Below are 16,291 nucleotides of genomic sequence, written 5' to 3' on the forward strand. Positions count from 1 at the left end.
TCCTGCCCGGGCTGGCTTTGAACCGCGATCCTCAGATCTCAGCCTCCTGAGTAGCTAGGATTACAGGCGTGAGCCACCAGCGCCCGGCTAAGACTGAGATTTTTGAGGATCACAGTTCAAAGCCAGCCTGGGCAGATAAATCCCAAGAGACTCACCTCCAAATAGCAAAAGGTCAGAAGTGATGTGGCTCAAATGGTAGAGTACCAGCCATGAGTAGAAAAAGCTAAGGGACAGTGCTCAAACATTGAGTTCAAGTCCCAGTGCATACACACACAACGTTCTGGTGAGGTGGAGGAGTCAGATTCTCCTCCCCTATACTAGGGGTGGCAGGGGAGGGAGAAATCACAGAAGGGTCATGTCCCAATAGTAGTAGCACAAGTATAAGTGTTTAGCAAGCAGAAAAAAAGGAGAAAAATTCCTTAAGGCTGGATAACCTACTTTGTTGGGCCACCAGCTGCCTTGTGGCTTAGCTCCTGAGCTGCCCAACTGCCCACCACCTCCCAGAGACTGTGTGTGTTCTGAGAGCAAAAGCAGGCACTACATGGAAACACACAGCAAACAGGTCTTCTGTGAATACATCGGCACCATTTATTCAGAAAATGCCTCTTACAGAAGGTTGGGGGGGGGAGGGGGGGACAGGTAACTTGGTCATAAGAATAGCCCCTGAGGGTGGGATGGCCTGATTCAGTCAATGACACGCCCCCCCCAGGGGGCTGTGCATCCTCCAGAGCTCTGGAGAGATTCTAGACCTGGGCTTGGAAAGGAAAACCATTTTCCTCTGCAGCCAGAGGTCAGGAAGTTTCAGGGAGTCGTCTTGACCCTGGCCCGTGGGGCCTTCAGCAGAAGCCTGACCACCAGGCTGGGCAGAGCTCCTCTGCAGGCAAGACTTTGCTTCCTGTAGCTGTGTACTCAAGCATCCTGACCTGGGGTCTCCCGCCTGGACACTGGGATGGAGGGGCCATGGCATCTCCTGGTCCATGAGGCTCATCAGCTCTTGAAATAAGTCAACTCAGACCTACTTGCCACTGGGCCTCCTAGCTAACTCTATAAAGCGAGCATATGGACACATGGAGGCTCTTTCGGCATAGTCAGATGGAGCTCTATGCACACAATCACTGCATTTCCTGCCTTAGCCTTGAGCCCCTCCCCCTAGACCACAGCAGGCAGTGGCCCTCCTGGTAGCCACCTTTGTACCTGCTCTGCATAGCTGGATCCACAAAGCACAAGATAGTGAGAAGCCAGCTCGAACTTCACCCAGTCCTGGAGACATAGCTTGGTCCCTCAGGATAGAGCAGGCTGCAGTCCCAGGCCATCCAGATATCCTGGCTGTTTCAAATAGTCTCCGGAGCAAGGGCGGTATGCCAGAGGCCACAGCTGGTTTTAGTGATGGTGAGCCATAGCCATTTCTCATTCCTCTTCCTGGCCACAAGAACAGGGGTGTGCAGAGGCTTCAAATGGCCCCAAGAGCACCACAAACTGCAAAAATCTAAAATCCATACAAACATTTATTCTGTCCCTGCCTGGGGAAGGGATACAAAGAGCCCGCAGAAAGTGGGGGGGGGGGGGAGGCTCTGTGGAAGACAGTCCAGTGGCCCTGGGCCTGGGGGGGCACATCTGGAAGGCAAGACCCTGGGGCTGGCAGGGCTGGCTTGGCTCTCCGAGGTCACCAAGTTTAGGTGGGCTGAGGAAGGTTCTGGAAGCTGCCTTCCCCAAGGCAGACCCAGCCCAGGCAGGCACCTAGGCCCACAGGGCCAGACCTTGAGGCCCCTGGCCCATGGCTTGGGTCTGGCTCAGGCCCACCCCTTCCCCTAGCAGGAAGGTGGGGCCAGGGCCAGGATCCTCCCACAAGGGAAAGGAAGTGTGCAAGTCAACAGGTTTAAATTAAAAATTAATAAAAATAACAATACAAAATAAAAAAAAGACAACTCCTGTCTCAAACAAGCCCGCCCGCCCTCCCCCCCACATATATCAAGTACAAAGGGGCTGAGAGGCGGAGATAGGGACCTGGCTCAGAGCTGTTCTGGTCAGCAGCAGCTCCACCAGGCCTAGGGGCACAGAGGTGGGGACAGGTGCGGGCTGGTGGGGTTGAGCTCCTGGTTGGTCTTGCCTTGGCTGTTGCGACACCATCTCATCCCTGCTCCTGCGTTCTGTTCTTGTGAGGTGCACAGGGTTAGCTCTCAGATTTATTGCACTGTTTTGGAAGAGGCCTGGGGCTAAGGACAAGCCGGGGCTGCAGGAGAGGCAGGTGGGCAGGCGGGCAGGTGGGTGGGCAGGTGGCGGGGTGGCAGGTGGTGGGAGTCATCGCTTGGTCTTGGCGTCTTCACGGATCTTCCAGATCACGAGGTGCATGCAGGCGCTGGCATCCTCGCTGGAGCTGTGCCCATCCACTGCGGGGCAAACACAGTTACCAGCTGCCCCACCCTGGAGAATGGGCTGAAGTGGCTGCTACTCACCATTGTCCTGGATGATCTGTCTGAGGTAGTCAGCCATGAGGTTCCGAAGGGAGCGCTTGTAGGGCAGGCCCAGACGGTGGGGAAACAGCACGGACGTGTCTACCACAGTGCTGTGGATGACCTAGGGCACATAGGAAGGAGGGAGGACAGTCAGGCTACATCTGGGCAAACCCTTTTTTTTATCTGCAGGGCCTGGGGTCACTCAAGCACCCATGGGACCCAGTATGGCTCAAAACAGGCACCTTCAAGGCTAGCAAGTCACTCTCTAGGCTGTGTCCGATGAGGATGGTGTCAGCACTGAACATGCTCAGCAGGACCGCCTGCACATCCCGCAGGGTGATGCTTGTGTCCAGGAGGTCGGCCTCCGTCACCCCTGAGAACCTGGTGGGAGGGCCAAGATGGTGATGTTGGGCTGGGTGAGCACAGTGGGGGTGGGCAGCCCTGTTGGGAGGGCCAGCCAGGGGCCCCACCCGAGCGCACCTGGTGTTGTAGTCGACGATCTCATTGTCAGGCTTGACGAAGGTGTCATACACCACTTGCATCTCCGTATCCACAACTGTGACACGGGTCAGCTCCAGGCCGTAGGTGGTGTAGGACTGAGGACAAAGGACAGGTGGTGTCCCACAAAGCCAGCACTGCTCTGCAGAGCTGGGTAGACTGAGGGAGGACCCACTGCAGATAGGAAACTGAAGCCAGGAACACTGGGGCTGGGAATACAGGAGGCTCCTTGTCCAGGCCAGCACTGTTCTCAAGAGCCCACAGAGGATCCTGCATGTACCTCCACTCCACGGTGGCTGTGCACTTGCACACTAGACCTGGCCCTGCTGACCAAGCCTGGATTCATGTGGTAACAAGGTCTCTGCCAGCCAGGAGGACTCACCATCTCGCAGTCAAGGGCGAAGATGCCTGCGTGAGCATCTTCCGTGAGCTCCTTCTCGAAAGTCCTCACGAAGCCCTCAAGGTTCTCCTTCCGGCCATCCTGCACATGTTGCTGGAAGTAGGGAGGACCTCAGAAACAGTCAGAATGGCCAGGGGGGCCAACTTACTCTCATCAGCCACCTCCCAGCCCATTCATGTACCAGAGCCTCAGGGGGTTCCAGTCCCCACTCCAGCCTTAAAGTTGCTCAGTTCCAAACCAGGACAGGGAGCTTGCCAAGGAGATGCATTCAGTAAAGGGTTTCTGGGGCTCAGAGGCCCATGAGGACTTGGGAATAGCTTAGCCCAGGACCCAAGGTGCCCTTGACCCCAGGCAGCAAAGGGAAATGAGGAGTCAGGGTAGGGCAGGACTCAGGCTAGCACTTACCTTTGCAACCTGACAGCCAGTGGAGCCAACAGCCGCTGAGCAGCACATATACTGCGTCTCCCAGCCTCCAGCCACTGACAGAGAGAGGGGACCAGGGTTCTGGCAGGCTGTCCTGAACCCCTCTGCTGCTCACCACCCAGCCAGCCTTGCTTGAGGTAGGGCAGGGCTTCCCACCATACCCTCTGCCTTGGAGTGGGAGCCAGGCAAGACCAAGGCAGGGCTGTATGGGGAAGTGTCCCCCCACAGAGAGTCAGGGCTGGATTATGTCCAGATCTAGATTGCAGACAGCTAGCAGGCTGCTGGCTGAGCTCTTTGTTCCTGTGGGTTCCCACAAGCCTCCTGCACAGAGGCAGGCCAACGGCAGGTGCAGGGCAGAGGGTCAGGGTCCTGCAGACTACCAAAACCTCCACATTGCTACAGAAAAGCATTACTCTCATGAAGAACAAGACAAAAATAAAGAACAAGACGAGGAAAATGGAGCTGGTGGGCCCCGTGGCCTTCTTAGGACATGACTAACATGAGGCCTGGTGGTGGCAGGCCCTGAGCCTCACTCACCTCGGTTGCGGCGGAGCCGCCCCCAGTGGTAGTGGCACTCCTCATCTCGCACACAGCGGCCGGAGGAGGACACAAGGTACTCAGCGCCACAGCGGCAGCAGACTCTGCAGGAGGCTGTTCAAGAAGAGGAACACAGGGGCACAGGGAACAGGTGAGAGCTGGTACTCAGCAGCCACTGAACTCCACAATTCCATGTACCCATCCCTAGAGCTCCCCAGCTGGGGGCCGGGCCCAGACTCACAGTCCTTGGGCTTCTTCTCCTCCGCTGTGAAGATAACCGCACCACCAGGGCGCTCAGGGTGGGGGAAGGGGTAGCCATTCTCCTTGAGCTGCTCCTGGGTGAGCAGGTACTCCCTGAGGCGGCGGTACAGGGCAGACCCTGCGGACAAGGGTTGAGGAAGGTGTAGGGCAGGCAGCGAGCACCTGAGTGGCAGTGGGAGTGGGAGGCCGGAGGTTCAGCGAGCTCAGAAAAGCAGCTCACCTTTCAGATCTTCCACCCTCGGGCTACTAGGACGGCTTAGGGAGAAACTGGTCTTGGCAGCCAACTTGCCCCCCAGCACCACCTCATGTGACACAAGCCTCCGGCCACTGGCTTCTACAGGGAAATGGACAAAGAGAAGTCAGGGAAGACAGGGGCTAATGGCTCACACCTGTAATCCTAGCTACTCAGAAAGTTGAGATCTGAGGATCCTGGTATGAAGCCAGTCCAGATAGGAAAGGCTGTGGGCCTCAAACCAAAAGTGGTGCTGTGGCTCTCCAAGTGGGAGAGAGCTAGCCTTGAGTCAAAAAAAAAGAAAAAAAAAAAAGCTCAGAGACAGCACCTAAGCTCTAAGTTCAAGCCCCACAGCTGACAAGAATAAAAGCAATTAGCTACATATGTGTCCCATACATGTGTACCCTGGCCTTATTCCCCCCAAACCTGGTTACTCCGCTAATGCTTCCAGGGCTCTCATGTCCTGAGACAGTGTCCCTTTGCCCATGGGCTGCCACCAGAAGCAGGAAGCACGCATGGTTCCATGTGCCCTGTCAGGGCCATCACCCCAGGATGGCAAGCAGCCCCTCCCCACCTGAGCTGCCAGGCCCCCCCCACTGGTGAGGTTGTGCCCTCTAGAAGGCAGGCAGGACAGGGAAGGCTGCAACTAGCTGAGCAGGTAATCTAATGGCTTTCGAGGGCTTTGTGCTGCCTGTCCTGTGCAGGCCACCCAAGCCCCTCTGGCAAGCCGGTGAGCTAATGGAGGCGGCGGGGCCAGGCAGCAGGGGAGGTGAGAGTGAGATCGCGGAGGCGCCGTGATTGCTTAATGCACCCTCTTGAGAGGTAGTAATGAAATGTCTTAACCCCCTTCTTTCTTCCTCCCCAGAGCTTAATGCACAGAGCACAGCCCCGGCACCACAGCCTCTCCCTTTGAAGAGGACGAGGAGCTCCATTAGCAGGGGGCCCTCAGCTAGGAGGCCCCACTTGCAAAGGAGGGCGGTTAATAGCAAGAAAAGGCTACTCCCAGGGCACAAGCCATTTCTACCTTAGTTGGCAGCTACATACAGAGCTAGGCATGGGCTCAGGCTGCATGCCTTACTCAGGCTCATCAGCAACAGGGGGATATCCTAGCTCACAGCAGCCCCACGGGACACAACATTTTGGCCCCTGACTCACTGCTGAGACCAGGCACAGTGTTGGGAACCAGGCCCCTCAATTTCTTCAGGGTGTTCACAGCGATGTTCAGGTAGATGTTCTTGCTGGGGCTGCGGTCATAAGCCACCTTCTCCTCATTCAGCGCCTGGAAGAAACACAGTGCTCAGTCCCTGCATGACCAGGGAGCTGCCAGGTCCAGCAAGGTCTGGATCCCAAAAGGAGGGCCTGGGCTGGAGGAAAGAGCTGGGAGCTGGGAGCGTGGAGCCAGGGAGACACCCACCTTCTCTATAGCCTCCTGGTTGGATGAGCAGAACTTCAAGCACTCCTCGATGAACAGATTCAGGTAGCGCTGGCGGATGACTGTGGGGACCTTGCCCCCAAACTCTTTTGGGATAATGGGTTTCTTTAGACTCTGGAAGAAACAAACCATCACAGGATGGGTGAGGTATGCAGACCCACAGCAAGATGCAAACCACACACATCCCTGCTGGAGATAGGATGGGTGCTGCCCACAAAGGTTCTCCATTGATATCTGAGGCAGATGCAAAGCATCCCCAACAGGGAAAACTGAGGATGGACACTCCTACATTTGGCTCAGACTTCTATAAACCAGAAGTGCTCTGAAAATAAGTCTGAGCTGGGCACCAGTGGCTCACGCCTGTAATCCTAGCTACTCAGGAGGCTGAGATCTGAAGATTGTGGTTCAAAGCCAGGCCAGGTAGGAACGTCCTGGAGACTCTAATCTCTAATTAATCACCAAAACAAGGTGGAAGAGGAGCTCAAGGACAGCACCCAGACCCTGAGATCAAGCACCAGTATTCTCTCACACCCACACACAACTGGGGGGTGTGGCTCCAGTAGTCAAGAGCTTCCCTGGCAAGTACAAGGCCCTGGGTTCAAGCCTTGTTCAAGCCTTTGTTTTGCAAAACAAAAAGCACTCACATATACAAACCCTCCCCAGAAGAAATCAGACAGGAAGGAACAGGCAGCTCCCTCTTATCTAGGGTGCTGTGGGGAAGGGCTGAGGGAAGAGCCCAGAGGCTAGATGAGGGGAGTAGCAGTGGCAGGTGCTAGGTACCTGTAGAGACGGGCTATGAGCGATGCGTTTGGGAGTGATGGTAGTGGTGGTCTTGGACGCCATCCCTGACAGCGTGCGTGTCTTCAGTGGCTGGCTGCCTGACTCAAGGCCATTGGGAGCCTGGCTGCTACTGGCCGTAAGGGTCCTCTTGGCACCTGTAGGGGCTGTCGGGGGACAGGGGACATGAGTGCAGGAAGACAGAATGCCCATCACCGAGCTGCGGAGCACCAAGAAGCTGCGGTCGTTGAGTGTGAGCAGCACGTGCATCTCTGAGTGCAGCGGGAGCGGCCGGGGCGTGGAGCTCGCGCTGTGAAATGACATTAGGCTCTATCTGTCTTCTGGTAAGTCCATGGGGACAGGGCAACAACTCTCAACTGCAGAGGCCGGCTCAGGCAACGTTGCCTTCAGAGTGGTCTGGTAAGTGGCAGGGGACGTGCTGGGCTTTTGCCACATGTTCTGGCCCCTGACTCTGAGGCATTGACGTCTGAGGAGGAGGCCCTGGCTCCTGGGCAAAAGACCAGAAGGTCTGGGACACCCTGGACTAGTCATTGTGACAACCTGCCCACCTACTACAACCTCTGTGTTCTACCTGTCACTCTAATGAGGTCATAAAGCAATCCCCGCCTCCGAGGGAGGAGATGGTGGGTGAGGCTGTTTCCCCAGAATGTGTCTGTATCAGAGGGTATAGACACATTCTGCCCAGCTCTGAGCCTGGGGTGAGGCTGACAAAGGGTTTGATCACATGGGTGGGGACACTGGCTCCCAGTTTGCGGGGAACGAGGATCTGGGTAGGGCAACTTCTTCCCAAAGTCTTGTCCTGGAAGGGACTCAAGAGCCAGGACCACAGCATCTACCAGCTAGCATTTACCTATCCTACTCAGGGGAGAGCAACAAAGAGAGGGAGCCAGCAAGGCAATCTCTCCAGCTCAGGGAAGCTACAGCCTAGCGAAAGTCATTGACAACACTGCCCCCAGGTGGCAAGAATCTGCGGAGCCACTCAGGTGAGGGAAGCAGAGGGGAGAGGCAGGATGGAAGAGAGATCTGTATAAAGACTGAGCCTCTAGACAGAGCCCCAGGTGCTCAGCACCAGGCTAGGAGGCAGTTGAGCTGTGGTCACAGTGAAGACCTCAGGAAACTGGCTAGATGTGTGGTAGCCCATGCTGTCAGCTCACTGGTCATACCTAGGCTAGGCCAGTCACCCAGTTATACTGGCCTCCAACACCCTAATGGGCCTAAGGGAAAAAACAAGGAGGAAAGGCCACCGCGAGACCTTGTAGCCCAAACACTGATCCTAGTGAAGATTTTTACCACCACTTTTACACACAGGCAAACTGGGGCCCAGATCTTAAGATCATGAAGTGGTGGCCCAGCAACCATGGAGTTCTGCCTCTCCCTGTACCCAACAAGGTCTAAGGTCTCCCCGCCCCCAGCAGCAGGCGCTGGGACTCACCTGTAGCCAAGCGAGGGTTGGGGATGTGAGCAATTCTCCTCTTCTCCCCGGGGGCTGAGATGTGCACAGAGGGCTTCTCAGCTGGCCTTGGAACAGCCTGCAGCAAGCTGGCAGACTCCCTCTGCGCCTGCTGGGCCCGGCGGTAGCAAACTTCCTGGGCAGTTGGTGGCCGGGACGGGGGAACCACAGGACCCCTCTTTGGGGGCTCCGCCTGGACAATGACAGGTCCTGAGCCTGGTTGTCTGGAGTAGCCAGAATAAGCAGCCCAGGGAGGCTGAATGCAGAGGTTCCAGAGTGGAGAGAACTGCCCAGCCTCTGCTTGAGTTTTGGGATACCTAGGCAGAAGCCAATACAAAGCCCCAGCCCTAGCTCCACCCAAACTAAAAGCATCTGAGAGCTGCTCTCCACCCTGGGGGCTCTTTTGGGGGCTTGGGCCAAGCTCTGAAGCCTGATAGGGCCATAGATGGGGGCAGAATCTGAGTCTTGAATTAGAGGACTGCTTCATCCTTCTTCCAGAACCCCTGGTGCTACCTCTCAGAAAGCTGACTGGAACCCCTAACCTTTCTCTGTCCTAAGCTCTCTGTGATTTTTGTTACCTGTACTACATTAGAGGAAGCCAAAGTTCAGAAAGGTTGAGCAACTTGGCAAAGATCACACAGCTTACTGAGGTTTGCCTCCTCCTTTCTTGCTCTAAGCCCATTTCCAGGCCTGGGGACAATCTGAAGATAGGACATCGGCAAGATGTACTTCTAGGCACCACAGTTGAAAAGAACACCCCCATATATACACAAGTGGGGTACCCAGGAACCTGACTTCTGTAGGAAAGTCCAGATAGATTGGACCTGCATAAGCCAACAGATTTCTACTTCTGCCAACAGGCCCCATCCTGGACCCAAATCTGGCCCCTTACCTCCTTGCCTTGCTTGGAAAGGTGGGAGATCCTCCTCTTCTGCCCTGGGAACAGAGTGGTCAGGCCCGCATGCCCTTTCTCCTCACCCTTCTCGTCCTTGGGGAGCTGAAACACATGTCTGCTCCTCAATACCAGCTCCTCTACCAGCCTCACCTGGCACACAGCTCCTGACTGCATGAAATCGCCTCTGGCCAGTAAGGAACAGAACTTTACAAAGCCTAAGACTTCAGGCCAGTCCTGCTGAAGACAGAGCCTCAGCACCTTGAAGCTAGAGGCCCCAGCTCTAACCCCCAGCCTAGGCCACCCCCCCAGGCTAATGGAGCAGTAAATTCTGCAAGGGAACACAGCCCCACCATGGCTGCGCCCTGCCTAGCACAAGGCAGTGGCTCAGAGTTGAGTGCTGGAGAGAACAAGCTGAGTCTGGCTTTGCTGGATTAGGGCGAGCTCCCTCTTGTGGCCACTGCTTGGCCACTGGACAAGGAACAAACCCACATGGGTCAAGGCTAGCCATAGAGAGCCAGGCTTCCTTAATACTGGAAGAGAGGGAGGAGACAGAAGTCCCCAGAAGTGGGGGTGAGGCCAGAAAAGAGGAGAGAGGGGCTGGGGGAAAGAGGAGAGAGTAGAGAGAGAAGGATAGAGAAGGGGAGGGCAGCAAGAAGGGCTACAGGACAGGAGTTCGAGGGAGCAGGGCACTCCTTTGCCAGTCAGTTTGACACGCCAGTTGGAATGCTGCCACAAGAACCCTCATGGGCAGCGTGTAAGCCAGGGGCATCTTTCTGGACAGGGTCTAGGGAACAGCAGGTGACTACTGAGGGTTCCTGAACGATAAACGAGTTAAAAGGCCAGCTTCTACCTGTTGCTGAGGTTCGAGTCATCTGGAGTCGGCTGCAGAACGATGTCGGCCTTTTCAAGGCCCTTGCCACAGCCGGCCTGACCAGGGGCCTATCCGTGATGCCTGGCACCCCTCACCTGCCGGGCCAGCCGGCCCTTGTCCTCCGTCTTCACACTGGTAGACTCGTTGAAAATCCGCAGGCACTCCTCCATGGGATCCGAATCGAAGTCAACCTCCTTCTCCAGAGCTGAGTAGTCCTCTGTGTCCTCCCCAGCCCCCGCAGACGAGAGGGACAAAGGGGAGGGTGGTGCGGGGGATGGGGGTGGAGAGGCCTTGAGCCGCTTGGACAGCTGCCCCTCAGGGAGGCCCAGGCTGGAGTCTGAGTCTGAGTCTGAGCTGAGGCTGGGAAGGGAGGGGGGCCAGACCCGTGGTGCACCAGTCCCCACATCCTCATCCTCGCTCTCATCCCCAAAGAGGTCAGCATGGCTCAGGGCCCGCTTCTTCAGCTTGGGGGCGTCCTGAGAGGTACCCTCATCCAGTGAGCGGGCCTTGCGCTCCACCAGCTTCCCAGACAGTGGCTTGCCACCATCCTTCCTGTCCAGCTGGCGGGAGCTGGGACGAGAGTCCTGGGACCGGGGACCCTCAGTAGTAGGACGGCCAGGCCCCCCTTTCCCTGAGCTGGCCACCAGAGTGGCTGAAGATGGCTTTTTCTTGGTCCCTTCAGGTGGCTCAGCTGTGCCTCGGGAACTCCCGGACTGCGGGCTCTTCTTGTGGGGACAGGGCTTGTCTCCAGACCGCCTTCGGTCCTTGTCCTTTCTCTTGTCTTTCTTCCGGGTGTTGTCCTTGTGGTTGAGGGTTGGTGGGGTCCCACTCTTCTTCTTCTTAGGTTTGCCTTCCTTGGGGCCACCCAGATCCTGGGGGACCCTGGTTGGTGAGTTTGGCTTCAATGGGGATGTCCTATCTGGGCCCTTTGTAGGCTGCCCAAGGTCCCCCACATCGTACTGCACGGCCATCTCCTTGGTCTCCCGCAGGCTGCCTTCCTCTGGCTCCTGGCCTTCTTTGGAGGCTGGTTTCCCAGAGGCCTTGGTGGGACTGGCCTCAGCCTTGGGGGGGCTGGCCACATCATCTTCTGAGTCCGAAAACCTAGCATCACAGCAACTGAAGGGGTCACAGGGCTTCTTGAGAGCTGGTGTGTAGGGCTCACTGCCACGGGAGCCCCTAGGCCGTTTGGGGGCCCTCTTGTCCCTAGAACTGGCTCTGCTAAGGTGCCGGGCCGAGTAGTTGGAGAGTGGGTCATATTCCAGGTCCGTGGATGGCTTGGAGTTATCTACTACATACTTGCCACTAGGCACAGGACGGCTGTACCGCCGAGGCTGGCTGACGGCCTTGGGGACATACTCCAGGGCACTGCTGCACCCCCCTGTCTTGCCCTGACCCCGTTCCAGAGATGTTAGTGAGTACCTGCTGCCTGGCTCAGCCGGGGTGGCCAGTGGGGTTGGCTGGTAGCTAGCATCAGGGGTCAGCAGGCCATGGCTGCCAGGGGTGTAACTGAAGGCCAGTGGGAAGGCATCCTCATCAAGGCCCACGCTGGGGCTGTTATTGGGGCTGCGGGGCGCGAGGGCAGAGGGTGCGCCATGCTCACGGGTGGTCTCCAGGAGTTCCTGATAGCGCCGCTGCTCCAGCTCCACCTCAGTGCGCACAGCCTCTATGGCCTGGTTGACCAGCTCCAGCTCCAGCATGTCCGAATGGGGTTCATCACCCTGGCCCAGTGTACCGTTCTCCCTCTGTGCTGGGGGCTTGGGCAGCTCAGGATTGTACGGGTCATATCCAAGCCCTGGGAAGGAAGAAGATAGGAGTGTAGGTGAGTAGGCAAAATGAACAAGAGCTCTCACCAGTTGTGGACTCATCAGGGAAAGGAAAAGAACCAGCTGTCCAGAACCTACTGTGTGCCAGGCTCCCACCTGGGCCCCCAGGAAATGCTCTGTTTTGCCCTGTGCAGAGGGTGAGATGGCCACTGGGTGGGTATATGGCTGTCACAAAGGGGTGAGAGGTAGCAGCAGGGTCCTAGTAACACTCAACATCTACAAGGTCCCAGGGGACTTCCTAGGATTCCATGAGCCATGCCACAATGAGGTGGGGAGAATATAAGAAGTAACTGCCCACCTGGGCATCAGTGGCTCATACCTATAATCCTAGCTACTTAGGAGACTGAAATATGAGGATCCTAGTTCAAAGCCAGCCCAGGCAGAAAAGTCCATGAGGCTCTTATCTCCAATTAGTTCTCCAAAAGTTGGAAGTGGGGCAAAACACTAAAAGACAGTACACAAAGACATGTGTTCCAGCCCCAATACTAGCACACAAAAAAGGAAAAGACAAGGGTAGGGGGAAAAAACACAACTAGATGTCTAAATGTTTACCTATAACCCCAACTACTCAGGAGGATCACAAAGCTTACTCGGACATAGTTGTCAAAGACCTTGTCCCAACAACAAAATACAGACTGTAGACATGGCTCAAATGGTGGAGCACTTGCATTTACCCTTAGACTTAGAATTCCCAAGACCCATGGACACACTCCCTAAATAAAGGGAAAGTAAGAACAAGGCAGTTGAAGTAGTAACCTGGAGAAACACAATAAAACATAACCTAAAAATCTAAATGCAGGTTAACTGGGGTTAAAGACGGCACAAGTACCCCTTGTCCACCTGCAAGCTACCCTGTTGTATGAGAAACCAGAACAAGGGAGACATCATATGCAATATAGTACATTCTCTTTGTGAACACAAATAAACCAGTGATCAGTACAAGTGTCCACGTGACATTAGCAGTCCTGGAGGGTGGGGAGGCCTTTCTAGACACAAAACAATTGTCTTCAGAGGGACTCACAGTGCTGATGGGCATGTCCAGGCTGATAAGGGGAGGAGTGAGGCTGGCAGTGAAGGCATGTAGCAAAACTCAAGATAGTAGTGGGGACCCTGTAGCTTCTGCCCCAGCCCTGCACTGGTATGTGTATATTCCCTGTGCACTTATCAAAAGTATTGTTTCTTGTTTACAAAATCCCTGAGCTGTTGCTGCCAGTCTACCGGCAGCACCCCATAAACACTCCCACAAAAAAGCTGGCCAGCTGAGAACCTGTGAGTTGAGACTTCACTGGACCACTGTCAGGAGCAGTACAAGTGGAGGCCCCTCAAGCTGGACCAGTCCTCTGGAACCCAATATTGCTCAGGATGCTCCCTCGAGACATCTCTATAGGAGACTGTGGGCCCCAAACAATCCCTGCCCCCAACACTGGAACCTGTGGCTGTCACCTCATCTGGCATAAGGAATCTGCAGATGGGACAGGAAAAGGGTCCTGAAATTAGAGGTTGTCCTAGGATGCATCAGTGATTCTCACACCTGAGCTCTTAGCCAGGTCCAACCCATACATTCAGTAACAAACCGAGGACTGCACGAAAGATAGAGGCCTTCCAATGACATAGTAGGAAGGAGGGGGAGGCTTTGGCCTCTTGTGACCTCTGGCTCGTAGATCCACCTCCCTATGATAGGCTCCTTCTTGAAGAAGCTCTTACTAAGAGCCACTAGGGGACAGAGAAGCTATGGTGACTGTGACCTGAGTAGAGATGGAGTCCCTGACAGAACAAAGCTACAGAGCTCCCAGATCACACCCTCCTGTCACCTTCCCAGTCTAGCAACTGCTACTGCCACTCATCCATCAACCATCAACCGTCAACCGAGGGCTGCAACAAAGGTATAGACTTTCTTTCCTATAATGGCTGTCACCTGTAATCCTAGCTACTCAGGAGGCTGAGGCCAGAGAATCACAGTGCCAAACCCAGCAGAAAAATCCTCAAGAGCCAGGCACCAATGACTCATGCCTATAATTCTAGCTACTCAGGAGGCTGAGATCTGAGGATTACAATTCAAAGCCAGCCTGAGCAGAGTAGCTTTTGAAACTCATCTCAAATTAACCACGAGAAAACCAAAGTAGAACTGTGGCTTACAGTGGTAAAGTGCTAGCCTTGAGCAAAAAACCTCATGGACAGCAGCCAGGCCCTGAATTCCAGGCCCTTGGCAAAAAAAAAAAACTCATGACTCTGCCTCCAATTAACCAGCACAATGTCAGACTATAAGTATAGCTCTACTGATGTGCCAGCCAAGTAAGCAAGGTAAGTAGGAGTAAGACCCTGAGTTCATACTCAGGTACTACCAAAAAGAAAAATAAAAACATTCCTAATGAGCCTAAATAGATTAGTCTTGCTCCTTTTTGGACCTCTTTCCTATAGTCACTGAAGCTTGCCCTATAACCTCAATTTCCCTGCTGGTATTCTGCTGTACGGTACCTTAAGCACACAGACAGAAGGAGCTTGCTATGACAACCTATGGATCACAAGACAGCACAAGAATGCAGAAGGCACTATGAGCTAAGGTTTAGAGTCCAAAAAAAGGCTTTTTTGGGAGGGGGCAGTCCTGGAGCTTGAACTCAGGGCCTGGGCATTGTCCCTGAGACTCTTTTGCTCAAGGCTAGCACTCACTTGAGCCACAGGACCACTCTGGCTTTTTCTGAGTAGTTTATTGGAGATAAGAGTCTCACAAGCCCTGAATTGGTGGCTCACGCCTGTAATCCTAGCTACTCAGGAGGCTGAGATCTGAGGATCAAGGTTCAAAGCCAGCCGGAGCAGGAAAAGTACACAAGACTCTTATCTCCAATAAACCACTAGAAAACTGGAAGTGGTGCTGTGGCTCAAGTGGTAGAACGCTCGCCTTGAGCTGAAGAGCTGAAGGACAGCGCCCAAGCCTAGAGTTTAAGCTCCACAACTGTCAAAAAAAAAAAAAAAAGTTGGGCTGGGAAGGTGGCTCAGTGTTAGAGTGCTTGCCTTGCATGCCTGAGGCCCTGTGTTTGATTCCTCAGCACCACATAAGCAAAAAGAAAAAAAAAGCCGGAAGTGGCGCTGTGACTCAAGTGGTAGAGCGCTAGCCTTGAGCTGAAGAGCTGAGTGAGGGACAGCGCCCAGGCCCAGAGTTCAGGCCCCACAACTGGACCCCCCCCCAAAAAAGGCTCACAAACTTTTCTGCCCAGGCTGGCTTTCAGCCACAACCTTCAGATCTCAGCCTCCTGAGTAGCTAGGATTATAGGCATAAGCCACCTACATAGAGCTTTAAAGGCTTTTTTTGAGATTATGTCCCTGCACCCCCCCCTTCCCCTAGAGGGTTGGTTCCTTGGAGGGGGGAACTGTTACAACTGGAGACTCCCCATAAAAATGTTTTGTGCAATGTTTGCTGATCCTGAGTATTCAGGCCACATCAAGGAATGACCAAGAGAGCAAAGGGCTGGGAATGAGGCTTAATGGTAGAGTGCTTGCCTAGCGTGCATGAAGCCCTGGGTTCAATTCCTCAGTACCACATACACAGAAAAAGCTGGAAGTGGCACTGTGGCTCCGTGGTAGAATGCTAGCCTTGAGCAAAAAAAGAAAAGGAAGCTTAAGGACAGAGCCCAGCCCCTCTATAAGACAGGCAAGGGGGGGGGAGAGAGAGAGAGAGAGGAGAGAAAGAGAGGGAAGGAGGAAAGTACGCAAAGCTGAGCACAGGGTCACTCCTCCAAACTCCCAGCACTTTCTTTCCTGGAAAAGCAGTGGGAGCACTGGGTTTCTCCTTTAACAAAGAAACTCAGTGAGTCCTAAGGGACTGGCCCTTATCCACCCCATTGCCTGCATTTCTTCCTAGCCTCTACTTAAGGCCCTAAGACTGATAAAGGCCCAGACTGCAAAGGGCACTACCTGGCCTTGGGCAGTAATACAGTACAGCTCTTCCAGACCAGTTAGCAGGGAAAGCATGCTCACCTGCTGGGGGAGGCAGGTACACCAAGAGGAAGCAAACAAGTACCAGCCCCTTTCAGCTGAGGTTTGGCACTCTAGAACATTCACAGAGGCCGGGCGCCAGTGGCTCACACCTGTAATCCTAACTACTCAGGAGGCTAAGATCTGAGGATTGTGTTCAAAGCCAGCCCGGGCAGGAAAGTCCACGTGAGACTCTTATCTCCAATAAACCACTAGAAAACTGGAAGTGGCACTGTGGCTCAAGAGGTA

The 16,291-nt window shown here is 54.7% G+C and overlaps 1 protein-coding gene across 2 annotated transcripts in view; it reads right to left on the bottom strand.

The window, feature by feature from the left end:
- The window catches only part of Rexo1 (REX1, RNA exonuclease 1 homolog (S. cerevisiae)), a 43,520-nt gene that overhangs the window by 11,764 nt on the left and 15,465 nt on the right, over positions 1-16,291 (bottom strand). The window contains exons 2-16 of one of the 2 annotated variants that reach the window (XM_013022833.1): positions 10,346-12,042; positions 9,377-9,481; positions 8,467-8,677; positions 7,017-7,180; positions 6,219-6,350; positions 5,960-6,083; positions 4,793-4,906; positions 4,553-4,690; positions 4,312-4,425; positions 3,757-3,830; positions 3,334-3,444; positions 2,934-3,049; positions 2,696-2,834; positions 2,454-2,574; positions 1,965-2,387 (exon numbers count right to left, since the gene is read on the bottom strand). In XM_013022833.1, the coding sequence (XP_012878287.1) occupies positions 2,299-2,387; positions 2,454-2,574; positions 2,696-2,834; positions 2,934-3,049; positions 3,334-3,444; positions 3,757-3,830; positions 4,312-4,425; positions 4,553-4,690; positions 4,793-4,906; positions 5,960-6,083; positions 6,219-6,350; positions 7,017-7,180; positions 8,467-8,677; positions 9,377-9,481; positions 10,346-12,042 (3,449 nt within the window). In that variant the 3' untranslated portion in view covers positions 1,965-2,298. Of the gene's footprint in view, positions 1-1,964; positions 2,388-2,453; positions 2,575-2,695; positions 2,835-2,933; positions 3,050-3,333; positions 3,445-3,658; positions 3,831-4,311; positions 4,426-4,552; positions 4,691-4,792; positions 4,907-5,959; positions 6,084-6,218; positions 6,351-7,016; positions 7,181-8,466; positions 8,678-9,376; positions 9,482-10,345; positions 12,043-16,291 lie in introns of those variants that run through there. The other variant, XR_001175310.1, reaches the window with a different exon arrangement.

Source organism: Dipodomys ordii, unplaced genomic scaffold (assembly GCF_000151885.1).
Source record: "Dipodomys ordii isolate 6190 unplaced genomic scaffold, Dord_2.0 Scaffold64, whole genome shotgun sequence".
NCBI classification, from domain to species: Eukaryota; Metazoa; Chordata; class Mammalia; order Rodentia; family Heteromyidae; genus Dipodomys; species Dipodomys ordii.